This window comes from Columba livia, chromosome 7 (genome assembly GCF_036013475.1).
Source record: "Columba livia isolate bColLiv1 breed racing homer chromosome 7, bColLiv1.pat.W.v2, whole genome shotgun sequence".
Lineage (NCBI taxonomy): Eukaryota > Metazoa > Chordata > Aves > Columbiformes > Columbidae > Columba > Columba livia.
The window spans coordinates 40237412-40254941 of record NC_088608.1 but is presented as its reverse complement, the minus strand read 5'-3'; the positions used below and the strand labels follow the sequence as shown (position 1 = coordinate 40254941).

The 17530-nt window shown below is 48.0% G+C and overlaps 2 protein-coding genes across 5 annotated transcripts; one reads left to right on the top strand and one right to left on the bottom strand.

Moving 5' to 3' along the window:
- Positions 1-1049: 1049 nt before the first annotated feature.
- Positions 1050-9099, top strand: BZW1 (basic leucine zipper and W2 domains 1). Of its 2 annotated transcripts, none has more exons than XM_065069547.1 (12): positions 1050-1249; positions 1591-1664; positions 3611-3787; positions 5502-5596; positions 5817-5882; positions 6141-6276; positions 6685-6794; positions 6914-7084; positions 7427-7573; positions 7863-8001; positions 8704-8826; positions 9027-9099. In XM_065069547.1, the coding sequence occupies exons 2-12, from the start codon at positions 1601-1603 to the stop codon at positions 9056-9058; spliced, it is 1260 nt and encodes a 419-aa protein (XP_064925619.1). In that variant the 5' UTR covers positions 1050-1249; positions 1591-1600; the 3' UTR covers positions 9059-9099. The 2 variants fall into 2 exon arrangements, with proteins under 2 accessions (XP_064925619.1, XP_064925617.1); XM_065069545.1 differs by having other exon boundaries at positions 1123-1245.
- A 275-nt stretch (positions 9100-9374) lies between these two features.
- CLK1 (CDC like kinase 1) lies at positions 9375-17508 on the bottom strand. Of its 3 annotated transcripts, XM_065069518.1 has the most exons (13): positions 17185-17508; positions 15361-15503; positions 14575-14755; positions 13416-13506; positions 12931-12997; positions 12132-12248; positions 11860-12026; positions 11687-11781; positions 11473-11602; positions 11269-11351; positions 10770-10849; positions 10434-10524; positions 9375-10340 (listed from the first exon to the last, which is right to left on the bottom strand). In XM_065069518.1, the coding sequence occupies exons 1-13, from the start codon at positions 17491-17493 to the stop codon at positions 10137-10139; spliced, it is 1758 nt and encodes a 585-aa protein (XP_064925590.1). In that variant the 5' UTR covers positions 17494-17508; the 3' UTR covers positions 9375-10136. The 3 variants fall into 3 exon arrangements, with proteins under 3 accessions (XP_064925590.1, XP_064925592.1, XP_064925591.1); XM_065069520.1 differs by lacking the exon at positions 13416-13506 and having other exon boundaries at positions 17185-17343; XM_065069519.1 differs by lacking the exons at positions 13416-13506; positions 15361-15503.
- Positions 17509-17530: the final 22 nt, after the last annotated feature.

Below are 17530 nucleotides of genomic sequence, written 5' to 3'. Positions count from 1 at the left end.
GAGCACATCGCCTGCCTAATTTGACTTTTGGGGTGTTTCTGTGACATTTAACTTGTAGTCAAGCAGGGTATCAAAAATGGAGAAAGCGCTCCAGAGGCGGAGCTGTAATATTTTAGTGCTAGAGCTAGGTTGGAATTAGGCTGGACTCAATGACCCTGAGGATCTCTTCCAACTGGAATGATTCTGTGATTGTGCGTACAATGGGCGGAAGAGAAATGGTTTTGAGACGATGGGGGGCAGACGGTGCAGAGGCAGAACTGTCGGGAGCCACGAGCAGCCGCAAGGGTTGGCACAAGGGACAGTTTGCTCTGGCACTAGAGGGGGAGCCCCCACGTTGCCCCAAGTCCAAAGGTGATTTTGGGTGCGGATTACGAGGATCAGGTTGAAGAAGTCTGGGGAGACCCTGGCGAAAGTAGTTCTAACAAAGTGAGGAACTGGAGCGGGATGCTGTGCAATCTCTCTTCTGTGTTTAAATGCACGGGAAAAATTGCTTGACTTAAGCTTTGTCTGAAGCTGGTTTACAAGTCTGATTTTAATAAGCGTGATCAGTTAAGCCATCAACCCCTTTAAAACACGGTTTACCTGGGCAGGAAGCTTTACCAGCTCTTGGTAAATGATCCAATGGACAGGAAATAATGTACTGATTGGTATTTTCCCCTTTAAAAGCCATGTTTCCGCTGAACAAATCATTCTAAGATTAGGGAGTGAAATCTTAAACTACTGAAGTCAATAGCAGATCTCCCTTGGCTGTTGATGTGGCAGTTAAAATGTGTGAAGTAAAACTGTCGCGCCGTCGGGAAGCAGCAGCTCGGCACCTTGTTTGCAAGCGGATGAACGGCTGAGCTGCGCCGGCCCTGCCGGCGGACGCTGCCCGGGGCTGGGGGCCGTTCGGCTGCCCGGCAGAGCCCCCGGTGCCGGCGCGGCCCCGCCCGCCATGCGCGGCTCCCCGCGGGAGCACCCGGCAGCCCGTGGGGCGTGACGACAAGTCACGAAGGCTCAGTCTGGACGCGCTCACTCCCGTGAGAGGGGTGCGCAGCGCAGCGCGGGCGGTTGGGAGCGGGCGGCGCCAGGGCAGTCCGGCCCCCTTCCCCCCCCGCGGGCAGGGATGGGCCGTGCCGGGCGGGGCGCGAGCGCGGCCCTCCCCTGTTCCTCTGGCGTCGGTTCCGCTCCGCTCCGCTCGCTCCGCCGCCGCCGCTCGCCCGCTCTCCGCTGCCGGCCGCTCCGCCGTTTTCTCTCTGCCTTAAAGTCGGTGAGCAGACGGGCCGGGGCGGCCGCCATGCGCGGCCGGGGGGCGGTGAGGCCGGCTGCCGCCGGGCCAGGCCGCGCCGCGCTCGTGTGGAGGCGGAGGGAGGGGGAGGGGAGCGGAGCGGAGCCCCGTTCTCCATGTTCCCCACACGGGCCGCGGAGCCCGGCGGCAGCGCCGGTGTGGGGAGAGGCCCCGCCCGGCCGGGCCCGCTGCGTGCGGGGAACATGGAGGCCGGGGTGGAAGGGGGAGCGGCGGGCGGGGGCGGGAGGCGGCGGGGAGCGGGCGGGAGGCCGAGCCGGGCGGCTCCGCCACAGCCAGCTGAGGCGCGTTCTGCTTCCTTGCAGCGTGTCTTTTATGAATAATCAAAAGCCGCAGAAGCCGACGCTATCGGGCCAGCGTTTTAAAACCAGGAAGAGAGGTAAGGCAACCGCCTCGCGTAGAACCCCCCCGGCAAAAAATCGGGGTTTTGTCAATGAAACAATAATACTTTTGTGCTCGTCTCATACACGTCTCAAAGGAGACCGCACTACATACAAAGTCTTGAGGCTAACTCTGGGTGCTAGAATGTTCTCTGCGCTACTGCAAAATTTTGGCAATAAGAATTGTAGTTGAATTTACATTGATAACCTTGGCTTAAGAAATGGTTGTGCTAGAACTGCTGAGTGTGTTTAGCCTGACAGCAGAAGTATTGAGTGCTCCTGACTTACAGGGCAGCTCCGGCATGGGCTTGGTGCGGGTCAATATGTATAAGGACCATCTAACCCAGTAGGAATTTCAGTGCTAGCCGCTGCATAAAAGTTGCCAAACCAACCAACCAAAATAAACCACAACCAACCAAAATAAACCACAACCAACCGACCAAAAACCAAACCAAAAGAACCCCCCCGCACACACATAAAAAGCCCTACCACACCGCCCCCAACAAACAAAAACAGCCCTCTAAAGTGTGGGATGTGCGTGTTCCTTATCTCTGTATGTGCGCTCCTGTAAGAAGAGTTGATGACTGAAGAGGTGATGAGTGATTTAGTGTTTTGGTGGTGTTTTCTTGAACTCGAAGTGGGGACAGCTCTTAGAGTTTGTGTTTAAAACTGTTTTATTAATGTGCTCTCAGTGTTCCGGTTCAGACTGACAACACTGAAGATGCTGTACATACTGAAGTAGTAATTAAGTTGTACAGAGTGTATGTTGACTTGGAGAACCTGTTTTGTGTTAAAGTACCTTGAGAAACCGTTGAAGTGAAAGAGCTGGATTTAGTCTGTCTGGCGTATTAAATGCTGGCATTCTGGGGTTTTGTCTCTTTTTAACTATTTACAACTACAATAGCTGCTCACTCACCTCCTCCTCCAATAGGTGAGAGAAATCACAAGGGAGGAACTTGGATTGAGATAAACGCAGTTTAATAAAATACCAAAATACTGATACACTACTAGTAAATATATATATACACATAATAGGTATAGAAATAGAAATAAAAATAGAAATAAAAGGTACTCAAGGCAATTCCCCACGAGCTCTGTCCACACTAAGCAGCCAGTCCCAGAAAGTGATACCCCAGTCCTGAACAGCTGATCCGAAAGACAGAAAAAAGGAAAAATGCAGGAAAGCCCAAAGGCCTCTGCGAAATGCCAAAAGTCTGGACTAAACATCCCGACCAAAACTCATCCGGCTGCATCCCAGAGCAAGAGAGAGCGAAAGAGCCAGCGCCACAGAGGGCCCTGACTCCTGGCATGGTTAGCATGATGCTAATGGGCTGGAATACTCTCATTGACCAGTCTGGGTGTCAGTTAGTCCATTCCTCAGTGCCTCACAGCTGTGGGCAGAGCTCAGAGTGTGCTTGGCTCTCAGACCAGTGCAATTAAAAACACTAGCTCTGTGTTGGGCTATCATCTTCTTGTTCTCAAACTAAGTCCAAATAATGAGCGTGCTAGCTATGGAAAAGAAAGGTTTCTAAGTGCGTGAAGAAAATCAACCCATTTTCAGTCAAACCAGCACACCATAGATTGGCTTCCAAGCACCTCTGCACTAACAATGAGCTTTGTGGATCTGTCCTGGAAAATAACTGAGCCAGTATTTCCAGGCTTCCACCAGCTGTTCCCGGCGTGTCGATACCTGCGTTGGCCACGAGGACACTAGTGTGTCCCTCACAGAAGGGCTGGTAACCAAATTAGGCTACGCTGTTAGGTCAGTGTTTGTGCTCGTTAATATCAGTTGTCTTGGAAGACTGGAATGGGCTTGCCAGTGCAAATTTTCTGGGGTTTGTGTGTTGTGGGTTTTGGTTTTTTTAAATAATAATGTTAAAATGACAAACTTGGAAGCTGAAGCAGCTCTGTGTGGCAACTTCATTTCAATGCTTTGTCTTTACAGATGAAAAAGAGAGGTTTGACCCTACTCAGTTCCAGGACTGTATTATTCAAGGTTTAACTGAAACCGGCACTGACTTGGAGGCAGTAGCAAAGTTTCTTGATGCTTCTGGTGCAAAACTTGACTATCGCCGCTATGCAGAAACGCTGTTTGACATCCTGGTGGCTGGCGGAATGCTGGGTGAGTCTCTTTGGGGGCTGCTGTCAGCCTTCGTTCGCTTGATTATACAAAAGCTCAGTTTTGTTTATGTGTCAAAAAGCTGAAGAGCCCATTGCCTGTATAGAACAGTGTTTAAGTTACCTGTGGGCCCATTTTGGTGACTAACTGAGCAATCGGATTACTGTAGAAATATGCTGTGTGCTCTGTCACACTAGTGCTTGAGACTGTTTGCATTCTTGAAAGCACAGACTGAACAAACGTGGCTTAAAGGAAAATATATTGGATTTTATTATTTTTATTAACTAGGAGAGGATCTTGACTTTGTAGTCACGTTCCCTCCTGCTGGTGCAAGACAGGTGAATGGTGGTTTGGGGTCTGTGTTCTGCAGTTGCAAGGCCAGCAGAGTTGTCCTGAAAGATTCTGGTGTGATTCTGTGCTCCTTGCACCTCGCCCTGTTATTTTGGAAAGCAATATTGTTTATGGAAGAATCTGCTGCGCTTAGGCTTGGAAAAGCTGTTAAAAATCACTTGTTGGCAACAGCGGGGTCGTGGTCTCCAGCAAGTCAGGGTGTGGGAAATGAGGTGGTGGGTGAGGCACAAGAAAATACGGGGAACTGAGGAAGTGAAACGTGGTGACGCAAGATCTTGTAAACTCACGTGGACGCTGTGTGTAAAGAGCAAAGAGCAGAACGGCTGCTTGCTGGCCTGGTGAGAAATAAATAAAGCTAAATTGGGTTGAAAAGCAGTAAAACAAAATGTGATACTTCTAGATTTGGACTTTGCGTTTTCTGCTTGACTGAATCTGTGGGTTCACATTCAAGCCAGTGCATACTGCGTGAGGAAGTTAATGCATTAATGGTGATATAGGCGTCTTACTCAGCTCCTCTGTAACAAGTAGCTAAGTAGATGAGCTTTGATCTTGAGTCAGACAAGGCCAGAATGAAAACTGGCATTAAGTGGTGGAGTCACCATCCCTGCAGGGGTTGAACAGATGGAGACGAGGTTCTCAGGGACATGGGGCAGTGCCAAGGGCCAGGACAGCGGGTGGACTCTGATCTTAAAAGTCTTTCGCAACCAAAATGATTCTGTGATCCTTTTGTCTTACCACTTTTTAATATTCTTACCACTAATGCTTGTCTTCATCTCTCAAGTCACGTTTCTAATACAGAACAGAAGTTGGTGATGCGGGTTTCTGGAGCTGGTGAATTCACCCTAGTTAGTGAAGCAGCCTGGCTACTAGTCAGACACCTGTATTAAACTGGAGAGGGGTGGTGGAGCAGCATCTCCCAATTAGCAGCTAAAAAGCTGAAGTGCCTTGCAAGACTGAAGTTTTGAGCTCATCTCTGGGCCACTGACTGTGGAACATAAATGATTAATCTCCTGTTGTGACTTATTTAAATGGCTCTTAGAAAGTAGCGCTGTTGCAGCAGATGCTCAAAAGGCACGTGCTGGGATGAAGCCCTTTAAGGGTCACGCTAACTTACCCACGTGTAAACAGGATGTGTTGCCAATCCAATTAGCACTCAGGGGTCAGAATATTGAAATGTTCATATCTAAGCGACCGATGTTAAGGTTCCAGTGGAGCAGATGGGAATGTTGGGGTGTCTCCATTGATCCAGTCTGTCATGAAAAGACAATGCGTTGCATGTTACGGGTGTTGGAATTCTCACTGTTCAGAGACTCTTCGGTGCTCACCCTGGGGAGTGACGCCACTAACGCTGAAACTCTTCTTCTAGCCCCAGGCGGCACCCTGGCAGATGATATGACACGCACAAACGTCTGTGTGTTTGCAGCACAGGAAGACCTAGAAACCATGCAAGCATTTGCTCAGGTTAGTTCTGAAATCGGTATGATTTAAATTCAAACTGTTTAGTGGTCAAAAATGAAATGTTTGCGTAGTGGAAAGTTCAGGTAAAAAGAGGTAGAGTAGCACTGTTTTAAGCTAAGAGTGCTCAAAAGAGTTCAGACCAACTTTACTGAACTTGTGTTATTTGAATTCTAATTAAGTGATAGTTCAGAGCAAAAACAAACAACAAACTCTATCTTTTTAGGTTTTTAACAAGCTAATCAGGCGATACAAGTACCTGGAGAAAGGCTTTGAAGACGAAGTCAAAAAGGTATGGAGTAGGTCCTTACCAGCAGACACATAAACCTAATTCTGCTAGTTAATCACTGTAGACAGAAGAGTTCCACAGTGGATTATTAACTCAGAAGACTTCAGCAGTTAATAGAAGAACAGCTTGCTTGGGCGAGTGGTGGGGAAGGCTGCCGGTCGAACAGCGGGATGCAAAGCAGAGTGTCTGACGTGGAGGCGGTAACCAGGCGTTGGTGAGAGATGGCCGTTCTTATGGCAGCTCTTGTGACTTCTCTTGCAGCTGCTGCTGTTCCTGAAAGGGTTCTCAGAGTCGGAGCGGAACAAGCTGGCCATGCTGACGGGCATTCTGCTGGCCAACGGCACGCTCAACGCCTCCATCCTCAACAGCCTGTACAACGAGAACTTGGTTAAAGAAGGTGAGTGGTGCCCAGCTCCTCCTTTAGCTAAGGGCGGTGGGACGTTGTGATGACGTTACACCCTTGCGGCTCACTGGGTTCATCTGGTGGCAGAGTTACTACAGGAACAGCAAAGGCAAGCAGGCTGCCTCGCAACCTGGGAGGTCTTGCTAAGGCTTCAGGTTTCTGCAGAAAGCCTGCGTGATGCTGGGGCTGCTGGCGCTGGTGTGCCCAGCAAGGGGCGGGTGTTTTGGAGAGGGACCTTTCCGGATGCAGAAGGTGCATCATGTCTTCAGGCTTATTTCTGGATTGCAGCAAGGAGGGCTGAGTCCAGTACTCAGGCTCTGGCAAACCGGGTGCCCGGTGCTATCAGGCCTCACAATTCCCTTGGGTTTGAACTGCAGTGACATTACTATTCTTGTTGCACAGGTGTTTCTGCAGCTTTTGCGGTCAAACTGTTCAAATCATGGATAAATGAGAAAGATATTAATGCGGTGGCTGTCAGTCTTCGCAAAGTAAACATGGATAACAGGCTGATGGTGAGTACCACGGAAATTACTCATTTACTGCGTCAGACAGTTCAGGAAATAGCATTTACCAGCAAAGTATTCAACATGCATTTCTTTTTTGAGAGAGTTGTTGTAAACTTTGCTTTCAGGAACTCTTCCCGGCCAACAAACAAAGTGTTGAACACTTCTCCAAGTACTTCACTGAAGCGGGACTAAAAGAACTTTCTGAGTACGTTCGGAACCAGCAAACCATAGGAGCTCGCAAAGAGCTGCAGAAAGAACTCCAGGAGCAGATGTCGCGGGGAGATCCGTTCAAGGATGTAAGTGTTTGTCTGTAGACAAGGTGTAGGTGGTTGGGTTTTGTTTGTTTATTGTTTTCCTTTCTTTCTGTAGGAACTTAGCTCAAATTATCTGAAATACAATAGCATCTAATACTAATTTGATGATACATGCCTAATTAAATACTGACCTTAATTCTTACTGAGAGCTCGGTGTTCAAAATTAGGCCCAGGGTGTTTTGGTGTTTGCTCCGTAGGCTTTCCTTAATGTCCTGAATGGCTGTGTGATCAGGAGGGATGTTTGTAAGGCTTTAGAACGGAAGTTTTAATTTAGCTCAGTGTCATACGTCGCCCGTGCGTTGACTCTTTTATTCTAACTGGCAGATAATCTTGTACGTGAAGGAAGAGATGAAGAAGAACAACATCTCAGAACAGACTGTGGTAGCCATAATCTGGTCGAGCGTGATGAGCACGGTGGAATGGAACAAAAAGGAGGAGCTGGTAGCAGAACAAGCCATTAAGCACTTGAAGGTATGACTGAGTAGGGACTGGTGCACCTCTTGGGTTGGGCTTGGGCTTCTCTCTGTCGCCAGCTCCCTTGGAAATGAGTTAAAACCTGCAGCCCCCCAATGCATTGACAGCGCTGGACGGGGGATTCTCGTAGCAGTGGTGACGGTCGGAGCTGCTGGGGCAGGAGCAGGGAGACTCCTGCGCTCTGGTTGCACGTCCCTCAGCAGCGTCTGATGGGAGCTGCGTGAAACCTTCTAGCTGGGCGATAAATCCCTGCGCTGTGTGTGCCAACGCGTGGTTCCCGTTGCAGCAATACAGCCCTCTCCTCGCTGCCTTCACCACCCAAGGGCAGTCAGAGCTGACGCTGCTCTTGAAGATTCAGGAGTATTGTTACGACAACATCCACTTCATGAAGGCCTTCCAGAAAATAGTGGTGCTCTTCTACAAAGGTACCTGCCGGGGCTTGCAGTCTGGGGGCTTTTAGAGCATCGGGGTTGGGTTTGGCTTTTAAAAGCCTTTATTTGCAGAATGCTTCAGTCCTTTAGGGGGAAGGGGAAGATGAGTGCCCCAAAATTGCACTTCACGGGCTGAACAATTTTCTACCTTGCGTTCGCAAAGATGGAGCAGCAAAGGTGGAGGTTTAGATTTGAAGGCTCTTTGGCCCTTTCAAGTGAGGGAAAGGCAGTGCGTTCTTGGTTCTCTGAATGCTGCCTGTGGACTGGCTGACATTTGAGACCACCAAGGTGTTCTAGGATGCTCTAGGCTCTGAAAAACACACTGTGCACCTGTGGAATGTGTTAAATCGAAGATTATATTGTAAAATTTAAAAAAAACCCAACTGAACAGTTCCTGTGGTATACTTCGGGCTTTCAAGAACTTCCATCTGTTCTTAGTGGTTGACTGAAGCTTTTGTTCACACGCATCATCTCAAATAGCTGGGAAACACCCCAGACCTGACGTGCAGCTCTGAGAACCCCCAGCAGCTGCGTGGGAACGTGCAGTTGTCAGGATTTTACAAGAGGAGGTTCTGGCGCAGGTCTGGGAGGAGCTGGGGCTGCTCTGGGGCTGGAAGCGAAGGCTGCCGGGGAGGGGTCTCAGGAGCTGCTCTTGGGTGGTTTGTGGCGGTAATTGTGCTCTTGCACATCTCGCAGCTGAAGTGCTGAGTGAAGAACCCATCCTGAAGTGGTACAAAGATGCACATCTTGCAAAAGGAAAGAGCGTTTTCCTGGAGCAGATGAAGAAGTTTGTTGAATGGCTCAAGAACGCTGAAGAAGGTAACAACAGCTTAGCTCACGAGATGAGCTTGTTCATTTTGGGAACGTTAGTGCAATAATGCTTTGTTTTGGGGGTGGAGGGGGTTACTTGCCCCCCAGCACTGGCTGCAGCAGCTCTGGCTGCGCGATGCCTGCGGGTCCCACAGCAGTGGGCTGGGGCCGGGGGCTGAGCCGCTGGTGACCACGTCTCTCTGTTCCAGAGTCGGAGTCTGAAGGTGAAGAGGGTGACTGACCTGTGAAACTCTGTCCTCAGTAAAGCAAACAGGAGCTGTAGATGTGTCTCATGTGTCCTTCTGGTTCTTACGTCCTTTCTCCCGTATCGAGCATGATACAGGAGTTCTCACAATTTTTTTGTACAGCTACTGAAATACTGGGTTGAGTTTTTAAAGGTGTGGTTTCAGTAGCTATTCTAGATTAATTCTAACCTGCACTTGTCCTTTCAGTCAGATTGGTTGTGGTTTAACCCAGCTTGTAAAACCCCCAAACCACTCACTGGCCCCTCCTCCCACCCACCCCCTAACAGGAGAGAACTGAAAGGGACAAACTGCTGGACTGAGATGAACGCAGTTTAATAAAATTACAAAGTACTAATATAGCATTAATAATATACATATATATATATATATAAAAAGTGGAAAATATAAAAGATACTCAATGCACTTCCCTCCATCCTGAGCAGCCTAGTCCTGAACAGCCAAGCCCAGGGAACAGGGAAAAAGGCAGAAAGACGTTGGCTCTTGGACAACAACTAAGAGCACCGTGAGCTCTTACATTGTCTTTGTTCTAACTTGCAAACTCTGGCCTAGTTCCTTGAAAAAAAACACCATTAACACTGGCCCAGGGTGTTATCTTCTTGGTCTGGACTAAATCCAAATGATGACTGTGCTATCTACAGAAAGTTTCTAACTGCATGAAAAAATAACTCCCTTTCAGTCAAATAGTGTGTCCTGTATTTTCAAGTGGAAAAGGCCTTTCCCAATTAAATCCACTTTACCACTTGGATCTTCCATCTATAGGTAAGCAGACAGTATAGGGTAAAAGGAGATTTATGGCAGTTCTGTCTGCAGATGAAACTAAGAAGCCTCTGAAAGGACTGGGCTTGTGTGACACTTGCGTCTGGCCCATGTGTTCCCAGTAACCTGTCTGGAGGGGTGTCCAGCTCCCCAAGGACTTTGGCGTTTAGTTCCAGCTGTGCGGTGCAGCTGGGCCTGCCGGCTGTCCCCAACAGTGTTCTGGGGGGGGAGACTGTTCCCCCCAGAGCTGCCCAGCAGCTGCTCCAGAAACACAAACTGCCTGTACTCGACAGACACTCAACACTTCTTGTGTTTCTTTGGTGGGCTGGCAGCGGTGTCGACCTGCTCAGCTCTCGGGGACAGGTCCTGTTTCAGGGGGAAGAAGAAAGGATGTTTCAGGGCCTCTTCCAGGGTGATGCGCTTGGCCGGGTCATACTCCAGCATCTTCCCAATGAGGTCAAAGAGGTTCTCGTGCTCAGGATCATGGCAGGTCATTAATTCCTTCATAAAGAAAAATGACAAAAGGTGGGTTTTGTGATCTAACAATAGTACTCAGATGGCCTCTCCCCAAAGCATTTTCCCCTGCCATCGTACCTTCAGGGGCTTGCAGTGCCTGGAGACGTATCTGCCGGCAGAACTGTGCTCATCCCAATCCAGCCGCTCATGGCGGAAATACTTGCGTTTCCTTAAACAAACAGACCAGAGTTTGTTATTCAAAGATTCTGTTCTGTCCCTTCCCTAGAAGTTGATCAGCGTGTTCACAGCTCAGGAGCTGACCTGGGAAAATGCCACCGGAGTGGCCAGCTTGTTACATAGGGCAAAAAAAATATTCATCTCAGTTGAATGATTCAACTTTTGGTTTAATAACCCATGTAAAAAAAACCCAAGAAGGCAAGGAAATACAGTGCAGGTATGGAGAAAGGTAATTACCTGGTTTTCTTGATCATGTGGTCTGGCAAAGGGCCCAGGATTCGCTCCATCATTGCCAGGTGTTCGCGGCTGTCGTGGGTCTGGAGGGAAACAGACAGTTTTTGTGTGTTGCGACAGGAAGTTAATGCAGACCCACACAATAACAACCTTACTTCATTTCGGACTGTACCCTGCAACCATTTCAGACTGAAACAAAAAGGCTGTAATCGTTTCCTGCAATAAGTTACAAATTACTGGAGGTTTTTTCTCTTGACGCTGCCTTATTTTCCATTCATCAATGTGAACTTTCAGCAACAGTCAGAATGAAAACGCAGGTGTTTGAGCAGGATGGTGACAGTTGAAGCTGCATCTATAACTAGTGTAGCTTGTATCTCACAACGTTCATAGGGTGGTCTTGGTTATCGAGCTGCTGCTAAAACGTTGCCTGAAAGCAACCTGCAGAAATCTGCTGAGCAAGCTCCTTTGCAGTTTTTAGCAGAGCGTTCCCCCAGTTACCTACCGGGAACACGGTGAAGCCCAGGTAGTACTCGATGAGGATGCAGCCGATGCTCCACACGTCGCACGGCTGGGCCCAGCCCAGCGCTGGGGAAAAGATGCAGAAGGTTCATGTTTAGACCAGATTGCAAACAGGCAAACGGCTCAAACGAGATGCACAACACTTGGGCAGCACACAAAAAACACAAGGCGCGAGATCGCCACTGACCCAGGATGACCTCCGGAGCTCTGTAATGCCGTGTGGACACCAGCGTGCTGTGATACTCGTCATCGTACGTTGCGCTCCCGAAGTCCACAACTTTGATGTCCGGGTTTTTTAGTGTGCGCTCGTCGCACCTCTGAAAGGAAACATGGTCGGATGCAGGTGACCAAATAAGGCCAGGGGACAGCTGAGGGATGGGAGGACAAGGACAGCAACATACCAGTTTGGGGTTATACTCTTCTACGTAGTCAGATTTCACAAATAAAATATTTTCCGGTTTTAGATCTGTATGTGTCAACTTGTTCAAATGCAAAACTGCAAGACAACAAACTGCATTAGCAAATTCTGCAAAGGAAGTTTTAACAACTCAAGCAAAAAAAGAACCACGCTCACAGTTCACAGATTTGCAGATCTGATACGCCATCTGCCTGATGTGGTCCAGCCGGAACGGCAGAAAGCCGTTCTCTTTAATGAAGTCGTAGGTGCTGAGCCCCAGCAGCTCGAAGACGATGCAGACGTGTCCGTGGTACTCGAACCACTCCAACATCTGGACGCAGCGGCTGCAAAAGCGGGAAACGTGCGGATTGCGGCAGGCTGGGTGACGCTCCAATCCCGACGGCACAGAGGTTTCTGAGCCGACCTGAAGCAGCGGCTGCGGTACTTACTACGTGCTGCCGGGGTCCGACGTGTTCAGATGCGCCAGCACCTGGATTTCCGCACGCGCCGCTTCTGAGTACCTGGCCACGTTTTTCACGATTTTCACAGCCACGTGCCTGCCTTCCCTGCAGGGATGGGAACAATGAGCACTTTTTACTAAGAAAATTCAATAACTCTATATAATATATATATATAATATATATATATATATGTATGTGTGAGTGTGTATATATGTATATGTGTGTATATATATATGTACATGTGTATATATATATGCATATGGTGATAATACACATATATACATATTTACATATACATACACATATACATAAAACATATATATACTATATATAACAATGGGAACTGCATCAGAAAAGTCTGTTTTTTCTTAAGTGCCCCCTGACAATGTAACCGAAGTTCTATGCACAAATAACAACTACAGTTTGCTCTTTCCATTTTGCAAACATACCGGTGTCACGCTAAGAGGTTCCAAGCCCGTCTAACTCCGTGTGTTCACGTGCTGGAGAACCCAGCCCGTGTCCCAGTCATTTCAGCACTGAACACGTCCCCGAGGCGTCACAGGCCGCCTGCGGTGACAACACCCGAGTTTCGTGCTGTTTTGCACAACAGCAAAACCGCCATCGAACACCAACCACATTCTCGATTTCTGTATCTTCAGCGCGTCACAGCTGCCGGGTTACGGTCAGCTCCGGGATGTCACGCAAGATAAAACCTGCCCCAACCAAAAGCCCTTCCCAGCCGCACTGGGACAGACCGGTAAGAACCATCGTATTTCATGAGACTCACGCTCTGTGATCGATGCATTCCACCACTTTTCCAAAAGCACCTTCACCCAAAGTAGCAACGATCTCATCTGCAAAGAAAAATCCCCTCTCAGTCACAGAAGCTGCGAAGTTACTCAGCTATTAACAAACGAGCAAATAAAAATAATACAAACAAAAAACTAAAAGTACTATCACAAAGATTATTCTAGACTGTGCTGCTTTAAATTGTAAATATCTAGTTTGAGAGATGCTCTTGGACAACTCTCATCAAGGCACATTTACAGGGGTCTCATTCTAGTACGTTCGTTAACTTAATTTACTGTTTTTTGGGGGGAAAAAAAAGAGGGGAAAAAGAAAAAAAAAGCAATACATTTATGTTCTACAGAAAAGGAACAACACCCACCCCCAAACAAACAAGAAGACAGAAAGAAAAGACCTCCAAAGCCCCCTCACATCTTATGCTAAAAGAACTTAATCTATCTGAAAAGTTAATAAAATATTCTATACATCTTGCACTTAGTACGTCTCCACTCTGACAGACCAGGTGACCCTCCTCATCATCCTCTACACTCCTGGATCTTTTGCTTCGATGACTCTTCTGCAGCGGCACCAAGATGGTCCAGCCAAGCAATAAACCCGAGTGAATTCAGGGCAGAATACGAAATTCAGTCAGCGGGGAGACATTCGGGCGTTCAGACACGCGCCAGGCCACAAACGGTGGGCAGGAGCAATTGCAAATTCAGTCCCCGGAAATGCACAGGGCACATAGTTTATGTTACAGGAGAAAAACATGGCAAGGAACAGATTTTCAGATGAGATGATACTCAAAGTGGCAACAAAAAATTACAACACAATCGTTTCTCTTTGCAAAGATCGGTTCACTGAATTTTACTTTAGGATTTCAGTGCCCGTATTTTTTTCTTAAGCAAAAAGACTTAATTATTATCTTACATATGTATATCTATAAATAAACCAGCCTTGTGGCCCAATTAAAATACCCATCTTAAGTAATCAAGATTAAATACCCGGTCTAAGTATTTGATAAACATATTTAAAAAAATCATAAATAGCACCAACATTTACATTAGACTGTCTCAGCTGAAGATCTTGAATTATAAATCCATTCTTCAGCTTTTTTAAGCGGTAAATACATAACGAAGACCAGAAACAGTGCCCTGCTAGCGGGCAGACATCACACACATCTGATTCTACACATTTTTCAGTGATACTTAAACATCTTACTAAATAATTTTAAGTAAAAATCTGACATTATCTCCTTGCTATTCCAGTGATACTCAGTCAATAGCAAGTTTAAAAGCTCGTGCTTGGATTTTCGAGTAGGGCTGAAATAAATGCTCACAATAAAAACTCTGAAGGCATCAAAGTGATGCCCCTATAACTGATGGTTACTATTCATTAATCTGCCCAAACATATCCAACAAATAGCAGGACTGTGCTCTGTGGCATCACAAACATACCTACACTGTACAATTTCACTGAAAGAAATAACATCCTAGCCAAAAGAATAATCCATTAACATTAGCTAAAGGAATAAACTATCAGTATTATCAACAGAACTGCCCAAGCCCCCACACTCCACTGCCCAGATGAGAATCTATCTTCTTCTAACAATGAAAAGCTCCTCGATGGGAATTTGCCGCCCAACCTGTGAGGGGTGCCGCTGGTGACAGGCAGCGCAGTGCGTCCTGTGTCTCCTCCTGTAGCTGCTCCTGCCGCTGTGACCTGAGGATTTGCTGCTGTGGTGCCCGGAGCCCCGGCCCTGCTTGTCCTCGCTCCTGTACTCCTCCACGTAGTGCCGCTCGGGACGCTCCCGACCCGTCACAGACCTGGTACCACGAACAAAGCAGCCAAGACACCTCACTCAACTAATTCCAGTACACCCGTCAAGAGGACTTTTTGCTTCAAGCTGTGAGACATCTCTCTTGAAAGGTCTCAAACTGCAACAAAGAAATGAACTTCAGAGCAGAGTCAGTTACGCTGTCAAGCAGCTTTCTGTATTTAATCAGCGCTGGGGAGCTCTGGGAATCACTCTCCACAGACCGGATGCTCTTGCGTTGCTTATGTTCACATAATTATTACATATGCGTTACAATTTTTGAAAATTTTCACATACTGAGAAATAACTGATGTTAGTTATAATTGTTCAGCTTATTTACATCTATTAATTATTAGTCGAATATCAACTAAGCACTCTGCTTCTAAACAATGCGTCGCTTATCTTCTGCCTCCCTCCTGCCATGCAGAACAATCTAAAACTTGAAAAAGTGGTCAGAAAGCATTGATCACGTCAATCGGTTAACGATGGGTACGTCCTTTGTAACTTAATCACACGCGCACTGATTTGGCAGCTTCTTTTCAAAACTCCCAACAGACACCTTGGCAGGGGACCCGACGAGAACAATCAGCGGGAGGCAGGGAGGGGGTGATTTACCGGTGAGGGGGGAGCTGGGGGTGCTCGCAGCGCCTGTTCCCCGCGCTGACCGACCTCCTCTTCCTCTTGCTGCCGCCCGTCCTGCCCGCCGGGCTCTCCTTCGCCTCCCCCTCGGCACAGCTGCTTCTCCTGGAGCGCCGCATCTGCAACCAGAGCGGCTCTCAACGCCACCGCCACCGCGCACACACCTCGCTCCCAAAGCCGTTCATCACCAGTTCAACGCTATCATGACATATCGCTGCACTTCTCCTCAACTACACAACTCCCGTGTCTGCTCCGCTCGCTCCTCCACGTCCTGTTTGTGGGTCTGGCGGTTGTGTTTGGTCTGGGTTTTGTTTGGCTAGTTTAGTTTGAGTTCAGTTTTCCTTGGTTAGTTTTGGTTTGGGTTTGTTCGGTTAGTTTAGTTTGATTTCAATTGTTTTCCTTGGCTAGTTTTGTTTTGGGTTTGTTCGGTTAGTTTAGTTTGATTTCAATTGTTTTCCTTGGCTAGTTTTGTTTTGGGTTTGTTCGGTTAGTTTAGTTTGATTTCAATTGTTTTCCCTGGTTAGTTTTGGTTTGGGTTTGTTCGGTTAGTTTAGTTTGATTTCAGTTTTCCCTGGTTAGTTTTGGTTTGGGTTTGTTTGGTTAGTTTAGTTTGATTTCAGTTGTTTTCCTTGGTTAGTTTTGGTTTGGGTTTGTTCGGTTAGTTTAGTTTGATTTCAGTTTTCCCTGGTTAGTTTTGGTTTGGGTTTGTTGGGTTAGTTTAGTTTGATTTCAGTTGTTTTCCTTGGTTAGTTTTGGTTTGGGTTTGTTCGGTTAGTTTAGTTTGATTTCAGTTTTCCCTGGTTAGTTTTGGTTTGGGTTTGTTTGGTTAGTTTAGTTTGATTTCAGTTGTTTTCCTTGGTTAGTTTTGGTTTGGGTTTGTTCGGTTAGTTTAGTTTGATTTCAGTTTTCCCTGGTTAGTTTTGGTTTGGGTTTGTTGGGTTAGTTTAGTTTGATTTCAGTTGTTTTCCTTGGTTAGTTTTGGTTTGGGTTTGTTCGGTTAGTTTAGTTTGATTTCAGTTTTCCCTGGTTAGTTTTGGTTTGGGTTTGTTTGGTTAGTTTAGTTTGATTTCAATTGTTTTCCCTGGTTAGTTTTGGTTTGGGTTTGTTGGGTTAGTTTAGTTTGATTTCAATTGTTTTCCCTGGTTAGTTTTGGTTTGGGTTTGTTTGGCTGGTTTTGTTTGGTTAGTTTCTGTTTGTTCTCACTTTTCTTTGGTTAATTTTGTTTTGATTTTCTTTGGTTAGCTTGTTTGTTTTCCGGTTTGTTTGGCTACTGTTTTCGGTTTTGCATGGTTAGTTTTTGTCTGTTTTCGGCTTTCTTTGGTTAATTTTGTTTTGGTTTTGTTTGGTTAGCTCGTTTTCCGTTTTGTTTGCTTAGCTTCTGTCCTCCGTTTTGTTTGCTTTTCGCTTGTTTTTACTTCAGGAGGTTTCCCAAATCAACCATTTTTGACGGGGAATATAAACCAACAACCTGCTTCTTAGGGGAGCTCCTGGTCACTTAAATACGGCAAACAAACATCTCCCTGCGCGCTTCCAGACACCCTGGCATAACCTTTATCCCCTCAGTTCAGGAGACCTCAGGCGTCCCCGGGGCAGGGCGGGACGGGGCGCCGGGCCACCTGCTCCCCGCCAGACCCGCTTTCTGTGGGCACGGAACATGGCGCCGACCCGAGGCGCGGGCACCGGGGCGCCCCGGCCGCGCTCCCCGCGGGACGAGCCAACCTCCTTCCCAGCGCCCCCGCCCGCCTTCCCTTCCGTGCCCTTCCCTCCCCGGGCGGGCAGCAGCCCGTCCCGCGGCCGCACCTCGCCCGGATCCGCCGCGCTCCGCGATGAACCGCCGCCGCCGCCGCCTTTCGGTGCCGCCGCAAAATGGCGCCGCCCGGAACGTTCTGGAGCGCGGCCGCGCGTCACGCGCACGGGGTGACGCCAGACGCACTGCGGGGCCTCCCGGGTCCTGGCGCCCGCCGGCGGGTCCGCAGCGCCCGCGGGGACACGGCCCGGTACCTGTGTCCCCGCGTCCCCAAACGCGCTGTGCAAGGCGGTCAGAGCACAGTCACACGGAACCACAGAGTCACGGGATGGCAGGGGTGGGAAGGGACCTGGAAAGCTCATGCAGTGCAATCCCCCCATGGAGCAGGAACACCCAGAT